Below are 14,947 nucleotides of genomic sequence, written 5' to 3' on the forward strand. Positions count from 1 at the left end.
CCAGAAATCCTATTTTGAGGAGAATAAAAGGATACACTAGTCTGTTACCAATACTTTGGCCACCTTATGTGAAGAGCTGACTCACTGGAAAAGACCCTGATGTTGGGAAAGATGGAGGGCAGGAGGGGAAGGGGACAACAGAGGAAAAGAGGGTTGGGTGGCATCACAGACTCAATGGACGTGAATTTGAGCAAACTCTGGGAGACAGTGATGGCAAGGAAGCCTGGCAGGCTCCAGTGCATGGGGTCGCGAAGAGCAGGACACGACCGAGCAGCTGAACAACCACCTGGGGGTGAAGACCAGTGGCCTTTATGCTGCTGTTTTTACTTCTGCGACTGAAACACGAACCATCTAAAGACGGAGTGTGCTGCCGTGACCTGCCCTCGTTTCCAGCTGTCCTGGCGTCTGGGTGTAACAGTCACAGCCTTTCGCGTCGGCTCTACTCAGCAGAGGCCCTCCTGCAGCAGCCAGTCTGGGTTTGCTCCAGAACTGGCTCCCAGAACTCAGCTACTTCCAGAGCTCCGCACACAATTCAATTTGCTCTCTCCCCTACTTGAGCCTCCTTACACAAAACCTGTTCCTAGAGGCAGAAATGCATGCAGGCCTGGCAATCAACTGGATTTCCCAGGTGGCTCCAGTGGTAAATAACCCAGCTGCCAATGCAGGAGACATAAGAGAAGCGGGTTCAATCCCTGGGTCAGGCAGATCCCCTGGAGGCGGGCCTAGCAACCCACTCCAGTATTTCTGTCTGGAAAATCCCCAAGGACAGAAGAGCTTGGCTGGCTACAATCTAAATGATTGCAAAGAGTCGGCCACGACTGAGCACGCACCCAAGTCCAGGCAATCAATGCCAGTTACAAAAATCGCAAATTGAGCCAACAGCTTCTCCTCACTCGACTCCCCAGGTGGGTTTGTTCCCACACTGTCTATACAATGGATCAGGCTAGAACAGCAGCTTCATCCCCTCGCCCTGTCCTCGTCCCCGTTTACCGTCTCACCATCACTAAATAAAGCTCCTTGAGGGCAAAGTCCGGGTCCTGCTCCGCGCAGCTTCTACCCCATGTTCGGCCCAGAGCAGCTTCTCCTAACAGATAACCTGGTTCCCCGAAGCTCCCCTCAACGTGGAAGGTGCTACTTCAGTTCAGTCGCTCAGTCATGTCCGACTCTTTGCGACCCCATGGGCTGCAGCAAGCCAGGCCTCCCTGTCCATCTCCAACTCCCGGAGTTTACTCAAACTCATGTCCACTGAGTCGGTGATGCTAACCCTAACCCTTCTCTTCCCGCCTTCAATCTTTCCCAGCGTCTTTTCCAATGAGTCAGTTCTTCGCATCAGGTGGCCAAAGTACTGGGAGTTTCAGCTTCAGCATCAGTCCGCTAAGCACGGGCTAAACTAAGTTAGGAGGCCGGACTTTGAAACGGCAGAAACCGCAAGTTTAAAAAAAAAAAAAAAAAAAGGCAAAGGAAAAGCCAAGGAGAGGGCAGGGCCTCGTGACCTCCGCCTCGGCGTCACTGCTCTAAGTCAGCGGCTCTCCCCACGGTGGGTTAGGTAGGGGCTGCGGCCCTTTTGTGCTCGGACTCCGCAGCACGCGGAGGTGGTGGAAGCTCGGGCCGGGCGGAAGGAGCCCGCTCGCCACCGCCGCCTCGCGCGGGGCGCCGTCCCGTCCGCCCCGCGGGCAGCAGGGACAGAGCGGCGGCCGGGCAGGCCCCACAGGAGAACCCAGCGGAGCCCGCGCCGCGCGTCTGGAAGCCCCCCCACGACGCCCGGGCAGGAGCCGGGCAGGGCTCGCGTCCGAGTCAGCGGGGACAGCGCCGCCCACATCGGCGCCCCTTACCTGAGAGACAACGCGAAAGCCGGGAGGCTGCGCCGCGCCAGCCGCACGCACCGACCCGCCATGACTGCTGCCGGCACTGCGTGCGCGCACCGGGCATGCGCGAGACTCTATTCTTGCTTCTCCCGCCCAATTGCTTCCCCTCAGCCAATCCACCACCGTTCTTCCTCTGATGGACAGGGCATATTCACCAATAATTGCCGCCCTGGACGGTGGGCGGGGTTTGAGGCCTTGAGAGACCCCCGAAAGTGAAGCTGAGGTGAAAGGTGAAGGAAACAGACTCCTCCGGGGGGGCGTGGTCAAGGGAAGAACCAATAGACAGAGAGCATGGGGGAGGGCGCCGGAAGTGCGGACTGAGGTGGCGCGGAGACTCTCGAGCGCGGTTTCCAGTGAGGCCCGCCCTTTCTGTACGTGCACCTGAAGTTTCAGGGCACTCTTTGCTCTGGGAGGTGGCGAGACGCCAGGGCTTTTGTCCTTTTCTCCCTCCCAGCCCGAGCTCCTGGGACCGAGCCAGACTTTGGGTGCTCAGTGTAGGCTAAAGGCAAATAGGTCAAGGACGAAAGCTCGTGGACGGGCGACCGCAGGGCTCCGGGAAAGTCGGTTAAAACAGCGTTAGGCGGTCACCGCCCGTCCTGCCGGCGACTTCGCGGCGCAGGAGGGCGGACTGGTGGCCGGAGGGGGCCTCCGTCGGTACTGTGGGTTTTATTAACGCAAAACCCGGGCGGCCTCTGTGGTCCAGCGCGGAGGCGTCGGAGCTGGGTGAGGAGACTTGGGTGGTGTGTTTTGTTTGCGCTCTTCTTCCACCTTCAGTTTTCTCAGTGTGTGAGTCGCTCAGTCGTGCCCGGCTCTTTTCGACTCCATGGACTGCAGCCCACCAGGCTCCTGTGTCCATGAGATTCTCCAGACAAGGATACTGGCGTGGGTTGCCATTCCTTCTCCAGGGGATCTTCCCTACCCAGGGATCAAACCGGGGTCTCCTGCACGGCAGGCAGATTCTTTACCGACTGAGCTACAAGGGAAGCCCAATTTTCTCAGAGTAAGACTGAAAAGCATACCAAGAACAGCATCGAAGACGACTTCTGGGAACACAACCAAAGCTCATAAAATCCAAATGTTTTCGTTACTCTTAACAAATGCCACTGCTGCTGTGTCTCGTGCCACGAAGGAGCCCAGGTGCTGCTTGTACCTGCGTCCCGCAGCTGCTGTCCCCTCTGCCCGAATCGCAGAGCCCGTGGTGTCCCCAACGGAGCGCTGCCTTCGTGTCCCATCTGTGAGGACCAAACCTCTGTTCTGCTTTGCTTCCATTGAGAGCATTCATCACGTTGAATATTAGGCCCTGGGCCACTCGCAGAAGGAGGCAAAAAGTCAAATGCAGAACGTAAGACGTTCTGTTGGGCAAATGACCCAGTTTATTAGTTAGGGGTCTAGAAGGAAAAAGGAAGTAAGACTGTTTGAGAATTAGAGCGCATAAAAGATGGAATGTGTGGACCTTTATTTGAATCATGATCGAACAAACCAACTGTGAAAAAAGACTTGTGAGATAAAGGGGAGAGTCAAATATAAACTGTTAGATGATAGGAGTTATTGATATTTTTGTTAGGGAGAGGTGACCTAGTGTTTATATAAAAATACCATAATTGTTGGGAGATGTCAACGGAAGTATTTTAATTGCCACAGGATTTGGAATTTGCTTTTTGATTATGCAGGCTAAAAAAAAAAAAGGATGGAAGAAACACAGGCAAAATGTTGATAATGGTAGCTGGATGATAAATAGTGTGGGAATTATGATCATTTTCTTCTCTGTGTGAAGTTTTCTATAGTAAAATTAAAAACGTCATGGGGAAGGGATAAATTAGGAGCTTGGAACTAACGTACACTGCTGTATGTAAAATAGATAACCAGCAAGGACCTACAGTATAGCACAGGGATCTCTACTCAATATTCTGTTATCACCTATATGGGAAAGCAGCCTGAAAAAGAATGAATATATGTGTATATTTAACTGAATCACTTTGCTGCTTACCTGAAACTAACAGCGTTGTAAATCAGTACACTCTGCTGGTTCACTTTGTTGTACAGCAGAAACTAACAGCATTATGAAGCAATTATACTCCAATAGAAAACAAAAAGCTGTACGCTAATAAAATTTAAAACATGTTTCTCACTGGCTGTGACCTTGGGCAGTATCATTTAATTGCTCTCAGCATTGATCCGCTCACCTGTAAAACTCGTACTATATCATTTATTTTGAGGATTAAAAGAGGTGCAAATACTCATTTCCTATCTCAGGACTCAAGGGAATCAGATGGGAACCCTGCTGTAAAGAGCTCACAGTACAGCATGGGGGCTATCAACAGTGATGGCTTCCGTGTCTTGAAGCAGACTTTGGATGGCTGTGGCAGTCGTGATGTTTCTGCTGTCACTGAACGCGGGTCCAGGACAGCCGAGAGGCCATGCCCTGGATCTACATCCAGAACGGTCGGTTTTCCCGAGCGGAGGCCTGTCTGTGCTGCCACTTCGTGGCCACATTGGGAACTGCATCCTTGACAGCCTGGTGAGGTCTGCAAGTTCACCCCAGAGCAAGTCATCAGCCCTTGGATGTGAAGCTGCCCGCATGGGGAGACTCCTGCGTCAGGCCTGGAAACGCAATTCCAGCAAAGGGAGTGGGTGGCCCGGGCAGGGGGTGCAGGAAGAGCAAGCTGAACAGCCCATGGTGCCCCTAACAAGGATGGAAAGAAGTGAAAGTCGCTCAGTCGTGTCTGACTCTTTGTGACCCCATGGACTATACAGTCCTTGGAATTCTCCAGGCCAGAATGCTGGAGTGGGTAGCCTTTCCCTTCACCAGGGGATCTTCCCAACCCAGGGATCAAACCGGGGTCTCCTGCATTGCGGGTGGATTCTTTACCAACTGAGCCATCAGGGAAGCCCAACAAGGATGGGGTCACATGTCAAAGAAAATGTCCTCAGGAGAAGGTCGTGCAGAAGACACAACAGCATGTGGGCCATGGGTGTGATGCTTGTGAGAGCTGAGTGCCTGCAAGTGCCAGGCTTCGCACAGGTGTCTCCTCTTGGACCAGCCCACCCTGCCGTGGTGGGGAGACAGGAGATGGGCCAGGTTCATCGCACACTTGGAAAAAGGCAGAGCTTTTGCCTGTTTTTCCCAACCAATCCCAGCCCACGTAACCATCACAGTTGAAGCCAGAACCGTCATCAGAGTGTTGGCTGCTGCCACAAGCTGCATCATCCTCTTTATTATTACTATCCCTCAGCAGGGGCATGGATTTGCATCTTTTATCCAACTCTGAAATACGCAAATTAAAAAAATATATATGGTATGGGTGTGACAGACAGAATTCTAAAAATGGACTCAAGCTACCCACCCCTGGTTTTCCAGTCAAACACTAATCCAGGTGCTGCTGTGAAGGGACTTTGCAGATGTAGTTGGAGTCCTAAGCCAGTGACCTTTTGTAGAGAGTATCTGGTGGGCTCAATTTTGGTGAGCCATTTAAAAGCAAAAAGTTTCCTCCTGCGGGCAAAGTCAGAATGCTTCACGGCATGAGAAGGACTCAGATCTCTGCAGCTGGTGTGAAGATGGGTGGGTCTAGTGAGAAGGTGGCCTCAGAGCAGAGAGCAGCCCCCATCTGGCCACCAGCAAGGACATGAGGGCCTCAGATCTGCTGTCTCAAGGAGCTGGACTCCATGGACCTTCTGACCAGGCCCCCACACCAGAGCCGGGCCTTGTGAGATGTGGCAAAATGGAAACCCCACCTGCTCACTAAGCCACATCTCTATCCTAGGAGGTGGGCATTACGGCCACCCTCTCCACTTTAACTGTATTTGGGCTCCTGGTACGCAGAATGGATTAACCATACACCTTGTTCCGATTCCCATCATAGTGTCTCATTCTTGGCCCACTTCTGTTTGTTCACTTGTTTCAGTGCTACAGGAGAGCCACCCCTCCCCACCAAAAAAAAAAAAAAAAAAAAAAAAAACACACACACACAAAAAACCCTCCAGCTGGAGGAGACAGGGGCTTCCTGGTTAAGATATTTTCCTGGAAGAGGGACCTGACAACCAGCAGCAAATGGCACTGCTATTCCTCTGGAGCACACGGGCTCCAAACTGAAGTGTATATTTTTGGTGAGAAAATGCCACCAGAAGGGGCCACAGATGTTGAGGCTGAAATAACCTTCTGCAGAAAGAGCCAAATCAGTTGCATGAGGAACTAACAAACACGTGAACTGACAGTCGAGAGCATCTGGAACCAGCGGCCTCCATGTGTGGCTTGGGTGCGGGGAGGGCTCCGTTGGCTCCTCCTGCAGAGACGCCTGAAGGACAGGGAAGGGGGGGGTGGTGGAAAACTCCTGAACCCCGAGAGGAGTGTCTTACAAAGCCCGTGGACATGAGAGAGGATTTGAATCTGAGGCTGATTAAATTGTTCATCACCAGTGCACTGCGATTGGAATACTCCTGTGCATCAGCAGAATCAGCTGTTAGAAGAAAAATGAGAGCTGTGTGAAGCATGCGGGTTGGCAGGAGAGAGAGCTTCTCGTTATGAAAATAGTGGATGCCCACTATAGAAATGTTAGAAAATGTAAATGGTAGGATGTTGTTTTTGAGTCGCTAAGTTGTGTCCGGCTCTGACCCCATGGACCGCACATGCCAGGGTCCTCTGTCCTTCACTATCTACTGGAGTTTGCTCAAGCTCATGTCCATTGAGTCGGTGATGCCATCCAACGATCTCATCCTCTGTCATCCCTTTCTCCTCCTGCCTTCAATCTTTCCAGGCATCAGGGTCTTTTCCAATGAGTCAGTTCTTCACATTAGGTGGCCAAAGTATTGGACCTTCAGCTTCAGCATCAGTCCTTCCAATGAATATACAGGACTGATTTCCTTTAGGATTGACTAGTTTGATCACCTTGCAGTCCAAGGGACTCTCAAGAGTCTTCTCCAACACCATAGTTCAAAAGCATCAATTCTTCAGTGCTCAGTCCTCTTTATGGTCCAAACTCTCATATACACACATGACTACTGGTAAAACCATAGCTTTGACTCTACGGACCTTTGTTCCTTTTTCTCTTTTCGCTGTTGAGATCTTGGGCACCTGCACTCTTTGTCTCCCCTTGAACTCTTGACCCTGACCTTGGATTGATCAGAAATCCAAAGCTGGAGCCGGAGGCATCTTGAGGTGACAGCCGTGACCCTGTGATGAGCAGAGGTGAAGTGTACCTCTTGCTTGTTTCATGAGGCCAAACACAATCGTGAAAAGCCTGGGCTTCCCACAAGCAGGGCAGAAGGGCAGAGGGGTCTCTGGAGCTGTGGCTGAACCCAGAGTGCCTCAGAACCTCCTTCCCCACCACTGGTGGCCTGGCTGTCAGAAAACATGGACATGGACGTGGGGTCCATGGAAGCAGTGGGCACACCTGCCCTTGCCCTCATCCTTACACCCTCCTGGACTAGGAACCAAAGCAACAGTAACTTAAACCAGAGAAGTTTAATTCCCCATCTGCCAAAGTCCAGGTGGCTCTGTGGCCCCAGGTCTTCAGGGTCCCCTGCTCCTTCCTGCTCACAGCTCTGCCTTCCCCTGGGGGGGACCCTTGTCCTCACCATGGTTCTCACAGCAACATCCCAAAAAGCAGGCTGGCAGAGGTAAGGGAAGGGAAAGACCACACTGCAAGAGTCTTCTGAGGAGGTGCCAGGTGCCATAGCAGCTCACACCCTGTTGGCCTGAGTCACATGGTCACACCTAGCTGCAAGGGAGTCTGGGAAATGAGGTCTTCATTCTCATAATCCCTTCCCAGCTTAACATTCTAGTCCTGCAGAGGATATCAGCAACAGCTCTATCTGGGATCTGCTGTGGCCCTCCACCCGCTCCGGGTATGGGAGAGCCCTCTCCTCAACGTCTTAGGGATCCGACCAGACCTCCTGCGAGCCAGTGTTGTGCTCTCACCAGCTTATGAGGTTGGGTTCTCCATCCACTCGTCCAACACTGATGAATTCTAGGCTCTGCCTGTTCTCCCCACCCCACTGGCCGATAAACTGAGAGCGGTCCACAGCCAGTGCACGGTGGAACCAGTGTTTGAGCCCAAGTCTGGTCCAGATGGCCAGCATGCTCCGTCCAGACTTTGCTCCCCCCCGCCGGTCCACCCTGCTGTGCATCTGTCTTGCTTATTCGTCTCGCCTTTTGTGGGCCTCTCCTGACCAGCACATAAGTTTGTGAGGGCAGAATGGGTCTGTTGTATCTGCTGTGGATCTCAACAGCCCACGACTGCCCCTGGCGCTCAGCGCAAGCCCCTGTGGGTGAGTGGATGGATGAGTGAAGGCCTTCTAAAGTCCTTTCACAACCACACCGTTTCCCTGTCCATGAGGGCATGCATGCTAAGTTGCTTCAGCCGTGTCCGACTCCTTACGACCCCATGGACTGTAGCCCCCCAGGCTTCTCTGCCCATGGGATTGTCCAGGCAGGGATACTGGAGTGGGCTGCCATTTCCTCCTCCAGGGCATCTTCCCGACCCAGGGATGCGGCTTGTGTGCCTACATCTCCTGCGTTGGCAGGCGTGATCTTTAGCACTAGCGCCACCGGGAAGCCCCTGTTCCTGCCGGGACTCAAGTTAAAGCGGCTTCTCGGATTTGACTGCATTTCCCTCAGGTGGAACGCTGGAGAGCACTTTCTCCAAGGGGAGTTTTCACAGCCGAGGATTCTCCCGTCAGCAGGAACAGAGCCAGTGTCCGGAGGTGCCAGAAAAGCCAGTTGGAGCCCTACTGGGCCGGGACCCCAGGGAGAGCCGGGCACTCCCGGCGGGCTTCTCCACCCCCCGCTGGGGCCTCTGGCGTAAGCGGCTCTGTGGGCTCCTGGGCCTCTGCCTGTCTCTGCTCTGTCATATTGCACCACCCTTCCATCCCTTCCGGCCACAGGGGAGCCTTGGGCTTCTCTCACGCCCGTCTCGATGGCCCTGCTGCTCACTGCACACGGGGCAGCACACAGAGCACGCCCTCCTGAGAGTGTCTGTGTGTGTGTGTTCCTCTGTGTGTATGTGTATACCTGTGTGTGTCTTCTCTGTGTGTTCCTCTGCGTGTATACCTGTGTGTATATCTTTTCTGTGTGTTCCTCTGTGTGTATGTGTATATCTGTGTGTATGTCTTCTCTGTGTGTGTGTGTGTGTGTGTGTGTGTGTGTGTGTCCTGGCTCTGGGAGCCTCAACCCCGGTGTCATCTTGCTTTTCAAAAGTCAGCCATCTGACTTCCCCTGCGATGTTTACTGCCCATTTTTCACCTCAGGATCCTTTTCCTAACAGTGCTCCTGCTGGGCATTAATCCCAACCGAACACAGCCAGAACTCAGGCAATGTGAGCGAGTCTTAATATCAGTCTAACAGACTGCAAACTGCGCAGGAACCCTCACGTCCACCCCAAACCAGTTTCGAGTCATCAGGTGGGCACCCCTTCACCCCCACCTCCCCGAAGGATTAAAGACAGCTGAGTCAAGCTGTTCAGAGATGTCACCTCTTACGTCTCCTGCATTGGCAGGCGAGTTCTTTACCGCTAGGGCCACCTGGAACCCCATGTTATCTATATTTTACCACAATTAAAGACAATAATATAAGAAAAAAAAACTAGGATAGGCTTGGAAAAGTTTCACTAGATGTGGGCATGGACATGCTTAGGAAAATCCTGGCAGAGCATCAGGAGGAAGGGAAGTGAATTAAAACCTCTCTGTAACCCATGGCTTAGTCCGTTTCAATTTCTTCTAAGTAGAAAAACATACAAGACCAACAATTTAAATGCTTCTCAAAAAATCAGAAAAGTTTTATGGCCCACTTAAACATTGTAAATCTTCAATTAAGACAAGAAATAAACCCGTTCTGGAACTCTGAGTAGAAGTGATGGATTAAATTGTGTTCTGTCAAAATTTACATGTTGAAGTCTCAACCCCAGGGCTTCAGGATGTGACCTTATTTGGAAATAAGGTCTTTATAGATTAATCAAGTTAAAATGAGATCATCAAACATTTGCAGGGCAGCAGTGGAGACGCAGACGTAGAGAAAAGACTTGTGGACGTGCGGGGAGAGGAAGGAGAGGGAGGGCGAAAGGAGAGTAGCGTGGAAACACGCACATTACCATGTGTACAATAGACAGCCGGTGGGAATGTGCTGTATGGCTCAGGGAGTTCAGCCCGGTGCTCTGGGACCACCTGGAAGGGTGGGATGGGGTGGGAGGTGGGAGGGAGGTTCAAGAGGAAGGGGGCACCTGTACACCTATGGCTGATTCATGTTGTACGGCAGAAACCAATACAATATTGTAAAGCAGTTATCTTTCAACTAAAATAAAAAGATGAGTCATCAGGCTGGGCCCTGATCCAATATGACTGATGTCCTTATAAAAAGGGGACATTTGGACATGGACACACGGGGAGACGTCATGTGAAGATGAAGGCAGAAGGTGGGGTGATGCTTCTTCAAGCCAAGGAGCCCCAGAGATCGCCAGCAAACCCCCAGAAGCCGGTAGAGAGGCAGGGGACAGGTTCTCCCTCAGACTCAGAAGGAGCCATCCTGGTGACACCTCGACCTTGCACCTCTGTCCTCCAGAACTCTGAATCTACAGATTTCCATCGATTAAGCCAACCAGTCTGTGGTGTTCTGTTATGGCAGCCTCAGAAAACTAATACACAGGGCTTAAAACAACAGGCCTTCTTTTCCTCCCTCTGTGACCATGTTCAAATGTTCCTCTTCTCAAGGGGCACCAGTCAAATAGGGTCAGGGCATACCATTCTCCATCATCACGGATTACATCTACAAAGACCTCATTTCCAAGTAAAGTCGTATTGACAGGCATGGGGTGGAAGCAGGGTGATGATTCTCAGGCCTTTACACTCAGACTGAATTACACCATCGGCTTTCCTGGGCCTCCAGCTTGCAAACTGTGTGACTGTTGGTCTTCTGAGCCTCCACAACCCTGTGAACCGAGTCCTCTAATAAATCTGCTCTTGTGTAAATCTGTCCCTGGTTCTGTGTCTTTGCAGGGCCCTGACAAGCACAAACTCAGACTTCTGCTTCTGGGCTCTGAGCCACTGACAGGCGGCGGTCCTAGTTCGTGAGGTTGGCCAGCAGAGTCCAAGCACACTTTTCTGGGCCCCATGAAGGAGGCCTGTCCACGCTGGGGAGGCCTGGGGCCCAGTGTCAGGAGACCCATTGGCCCACAGATAGAAGCCGCATTCTCCAAAATCAACTTGTCCAGCCACAGAGGGAATATTTTGGTTTCCCATCTGCCAAGTCATTTTCCTGACATCGCCCCTGGTTGAGAACATTGGTGAGGCGCCATTGGCTGGGCCCCTGGGAACATCTGACTGCGTGGTTCCTTTCTGCCACCCAAGGGTGGTTCCCTGCTGGCTGTGGGCTAAAGCTCACATTCCTAGGATGGCCAGCCTCAACTCCTTGCCCTCCAGGCCCCAGCAGCATGCTGAACTGACATCTTGCAGACCCTCTGTTCTCTAGAGTCCCAGCCTGGAGCATCCCTTCCTCTCCTCCTAGACGTCTGACCCCAAGCGGCCTTTGCCTGGCTGATGGTTGTATTGTTGTTCAGTTGCTCAGTCATGTCTGACTCTTTGCCACCCCGTGGACTGCAGCACTCCAGGCCTCCCTGTCCTTTACTATCTCCCGGAGCTTGCTCAGACTCATGTCCATTGAGTCGGTGATGCCATCCAACCATCTCATCCTCTGTCATCCCCTTCTCCTCCCTCCTTCAATCTTTCCCAGCATCAGGGTCTTTTCAAATGAGTCAGTTCTTCACATCAGGTGGCCAAAGGATTGGAGCTTCAGCTTCAGCATCAGTCCTTCCAATGAATATCCAGGGTTGATTTCCTTTATGACTGACTGGTTTGATCTCCTTGCTGTTCAAGGGACTCTCAAGAGACTTCTCCAGTATCACAATTCAAAAGCATCAATTCTTTGGTGCTCAGCTTTCTTTGTGGTCCAACTCTCACATCCATACATGACTATTGGAAAATCCATAGTTTTGACTATATGGACCTTTGTTGGCAAAGTCACGTCTTTGCTTTTTAATATGCTGTCAGTTTTGTTGTAGGTTTGTCATAGTTTTCCTTCCAAGGACCAAGTATCTTTTAATTTCGTGGCTACAGTTACTGTCCACAGTGATTTTGGAGTCTAAGAAAAGAAAATCTGTCACTGTTTCTGATTTTTCCCCTTCTATTTGCCATGAAGTGATGGGACTGGATGCCATGATCTTAGTTTTTTGAATGCTAAGCTTTAAGCCAGCTTTTTCATTCTCTTCATTCACCCTCATCAGAGGCTGATTAGTTCCTCTTTGCTTTCTGCCATTAAAGTGGTATCAGCTGCGTATCTGAGGTTGTTGCTATTTCTCCCAGCCATCTTGATCCCAGCTTGTGATTCATCCAGCCCAGCATTTCACTTGACGTACTCAGCATAGAAGTTAAATAAGTAGGGTGACAGTATATAGGCTTGACATACTCCTTTCCCAATTTTGAACCAGTCTGGCTGATAGCTATCTTTCAACTCAGCTTCCAATCTGGCTGTCCCCTCCTCCAGGAAGCATTCCTAGATTGCCCTGGCTGCTTAGGTCTCTCTCTGTGGCCTCCTTCATTAAGGCCCTGATCACAGGAGTGAGAAGGGGAAGGTCTTTGCACTTGTCTTGGCTGCGGCTGTGGGCTCTGCGTGCCTCCTCTCAGTGTGCTGAGCAGAACAGAAGGAACCATTTTTCTTCCCATCCTCCCCATCACTGCCCCCTCCAGTTTCTCTTCCTTCCTCCTCGACTTCACCTGGTCCTCCTTCAATCTGCTGATTCCCTCACATGCCAGGATAATGAGAGAGCTGCAAGGGGCCTCCCCTCCAGCCGCTGACACCCCCTCTCAGATCCAGCCTTCTCTCCCAGCTGCCCCCGCCTTCAGTTCCACACCAGCCTTGATTTACTGCGTGGGTCGGGCTGTTTGCCAGGTGTCTGGCCCTGTCTATGAGCAAGCAGTTAGCTTCGAGGTGATAAATGTGGCTCAACAGAGCTCAGCCCAGCCGTGGCTCCCAGGTCAGTCCCCAGATGCCTTGTAGTTCCCCCACTCCCCATCTCTGCAAAGAGTTTAGCCAAGACAGACGATTTATTTACTCACTTTAAAAATGCTTTTATTTATTTATTTTTTTTTGGCTGCGCTGGGTCTTCAGTGCTGCGTGGGCTTTTCTCTGGTTGCAGAGAGCAGGGGGTATTCCTCTTTGAAGTGCATATGATTCTCGCTCTGATGGCTTCTGTTGTCACAGAATATGGGCTCCAGGGCACGTGGGCTTCAGCAGTTGTGACACGTGGGCTGAGTAGCTGTGGTACACGGGTTTAGTGGCTCTGCAGCACGTGGGATCTTCCCGAATCAGGGATCTAACCCGTGTCGCCTGCACTGGCAGGTGGATTCTTTACCACTGATCTATAAGGAAAGCCGAAGAGAGATGATTTAAATAAGCTGCCTCCAATTCTTCTTTGTTCCTGGAAATGTCTCACACACACTATATTTTGAAAAATCCATGTAACAATTACACTCAATATACTCCTTAGCTGGGAAAGATGGACTCCTTTCTGCCTGGGCATTTCTATTCCTGCCGGCAGGGAAGGCACGCGGGCTGATGGACGCCGACCACAGGGATGACCTCAGGTGTTTGGGATTTGTCTTCAGAGAGCCGAGGAGGGGCAGGCGCTCCGGCTGCCTTGTGCAGCCGGGAAAATATGTGTGTTAAATATCTCTGAGCTCATGAAGGCTTCCAGTGAACAATGTGACAATGTGCCCTCAGAGTGACCCCCCCTGCAGGACCCGAGGCAGAGGACGTGCCCCTGGGTCACAGAGCCATCTCAGCAGGGACGCTTGTGTGGAAGGAGCAAAGCAAAGGAAAGAAAACACCTGGTCATCAGACACAGAAAGGTAGCTGAATAGCCCCTGGAGCTCTGAGAAGAAATACTCTGCGTTTGGCCACAAGGCAGGCGACAATTTCTCAGAAAGAACATACAAGGCAGTTCATGTGGGCTTCCCAGGTGGCTCAATGGTGAAGAATCCGCCTGCCAATGCAGTAGACACAGGTTTGATCCCTGGGTTGGGAAAATCCCCTGGAGAGGGACATGGCAACCCACTCCAGTATTCTTGCCTGGAGAATCCCATGGACAGAGGAGCCTGGCGGGCCGCAGTCTGTGGGGCCACAAAGAGTCAGAAACAAGTGACTAGGCAACAACAACGTGGCAGAGTCCTATCTTGCAGACAATGGTGGGGTGCCGCGGAGGGTCCAGGTGTGGGGAGCTGTTCGGGGCATGGAGCAGAGGGCTCCATCTGTGAGCCCGGAGCCTGGTGACAGCCTGTGTGCGGACCTGACTCACAGCTCCAGGAACCCGCATTTTTGCCCAGTCCTTTTTGGGCTTCTGGGCCCAACTGTCCACATGCACGTGTTCTGGGTATCTGTCCACCCCAGTGAAGACGCCTATTCAACACACTATGGGTGTTGGCCAGTGCCCAGCTCTGCTGTGGATTCCGGTGTTGGAGGAGGTGGTAAGACACCCTGCCCTGCCCTCGGAGTGCTGCAGGTCGGACAGTCAGAGAAGCGGCGTATATATCAGGCCCGCTCGCTAGGACCTCCTCTGTGGGCCCTCCATGCAGCGACAAAGACTCACCACAGCCAAAAAATTAAAATAAATTAAAATAGTAATAAGCGTGACTGGTTCTGTGTACAGAGCACTTGCTCTGAACCCCCTGCACTGCTGAAACCTGCACCCTCCCTGAACCTGCACAGCCTCCTGTGGGCTGCTGCTGTTTTCCCAGGGTCTTCAAGGGAAGAAGTCAGTGTTAGACGAGGGGCAGGGGGTGTTGCTAGCCAGGGAGGAGTGGAGGTGGGCTAAAACTTGGGTCCATCAGACTCCAACACTCATGCCCTTGTCCTGCCCTAAACACTCCCCCTGGAGGAGTTCCTGCAGGTAACGGAGCCTGGGCTGCACCAGTGAGGGGCAGGACCCCATCTGGGTCCCCACGTGTGCGGAGGAGCGGAGCAGGGTGGCCCCTGGCTCCAGCTCCCCTCCTGCTCTTCCCTCTAGACCTCTCAGCACCTCCCCTGGGCACACACGGAGTCCGAA

The 14,947-nt window shown here is 52.2% G+C and overlaps 1 protein-coding gene across 1 annotated transcript in view; it reads right to left on the minus strand.

Annotated features, from left to right (window-relative positions):
• GRPEL1 (GrpE like 1, mitochondrial) overlaps window positions 1-14,947 on the minus strand; it is a 249,103-nt gene that overhangs the window by 12,040 nt on the left and 222,116 nt on the right. The window contains exon 2 of the mRNA XM_055589186.1: window positions 1,833-1,914. Within this exon, the coding sequence (XP_055445161.1) occupies window positions 1,833-1,894 (62 nt within the window). The 5' untranslated portion in view covers window positions 1,895-1,914. The remainder of the gene's footprint in view (window positions 1-1,832; window positions 1,915-14,947) is intronic.

The sequence above is a fragment of the Bubalus kerabau genome, chromosome 7, assembly GCF_029407905.1.
Source record: "Bubalus kerabau isolate K-KA32 ecotype Philippines breed swamp buffalo chromosome 7, PCC_UOA_SB_1v2, whole genome shotgun sequence".
In the NCBI taxonomy this organism is placed as follows: Eukaryota; Metazoa; Chordata; class Mammalia; order Artiodactyla; family Bovidae; genus Bubalus; species Bubalus kerabau.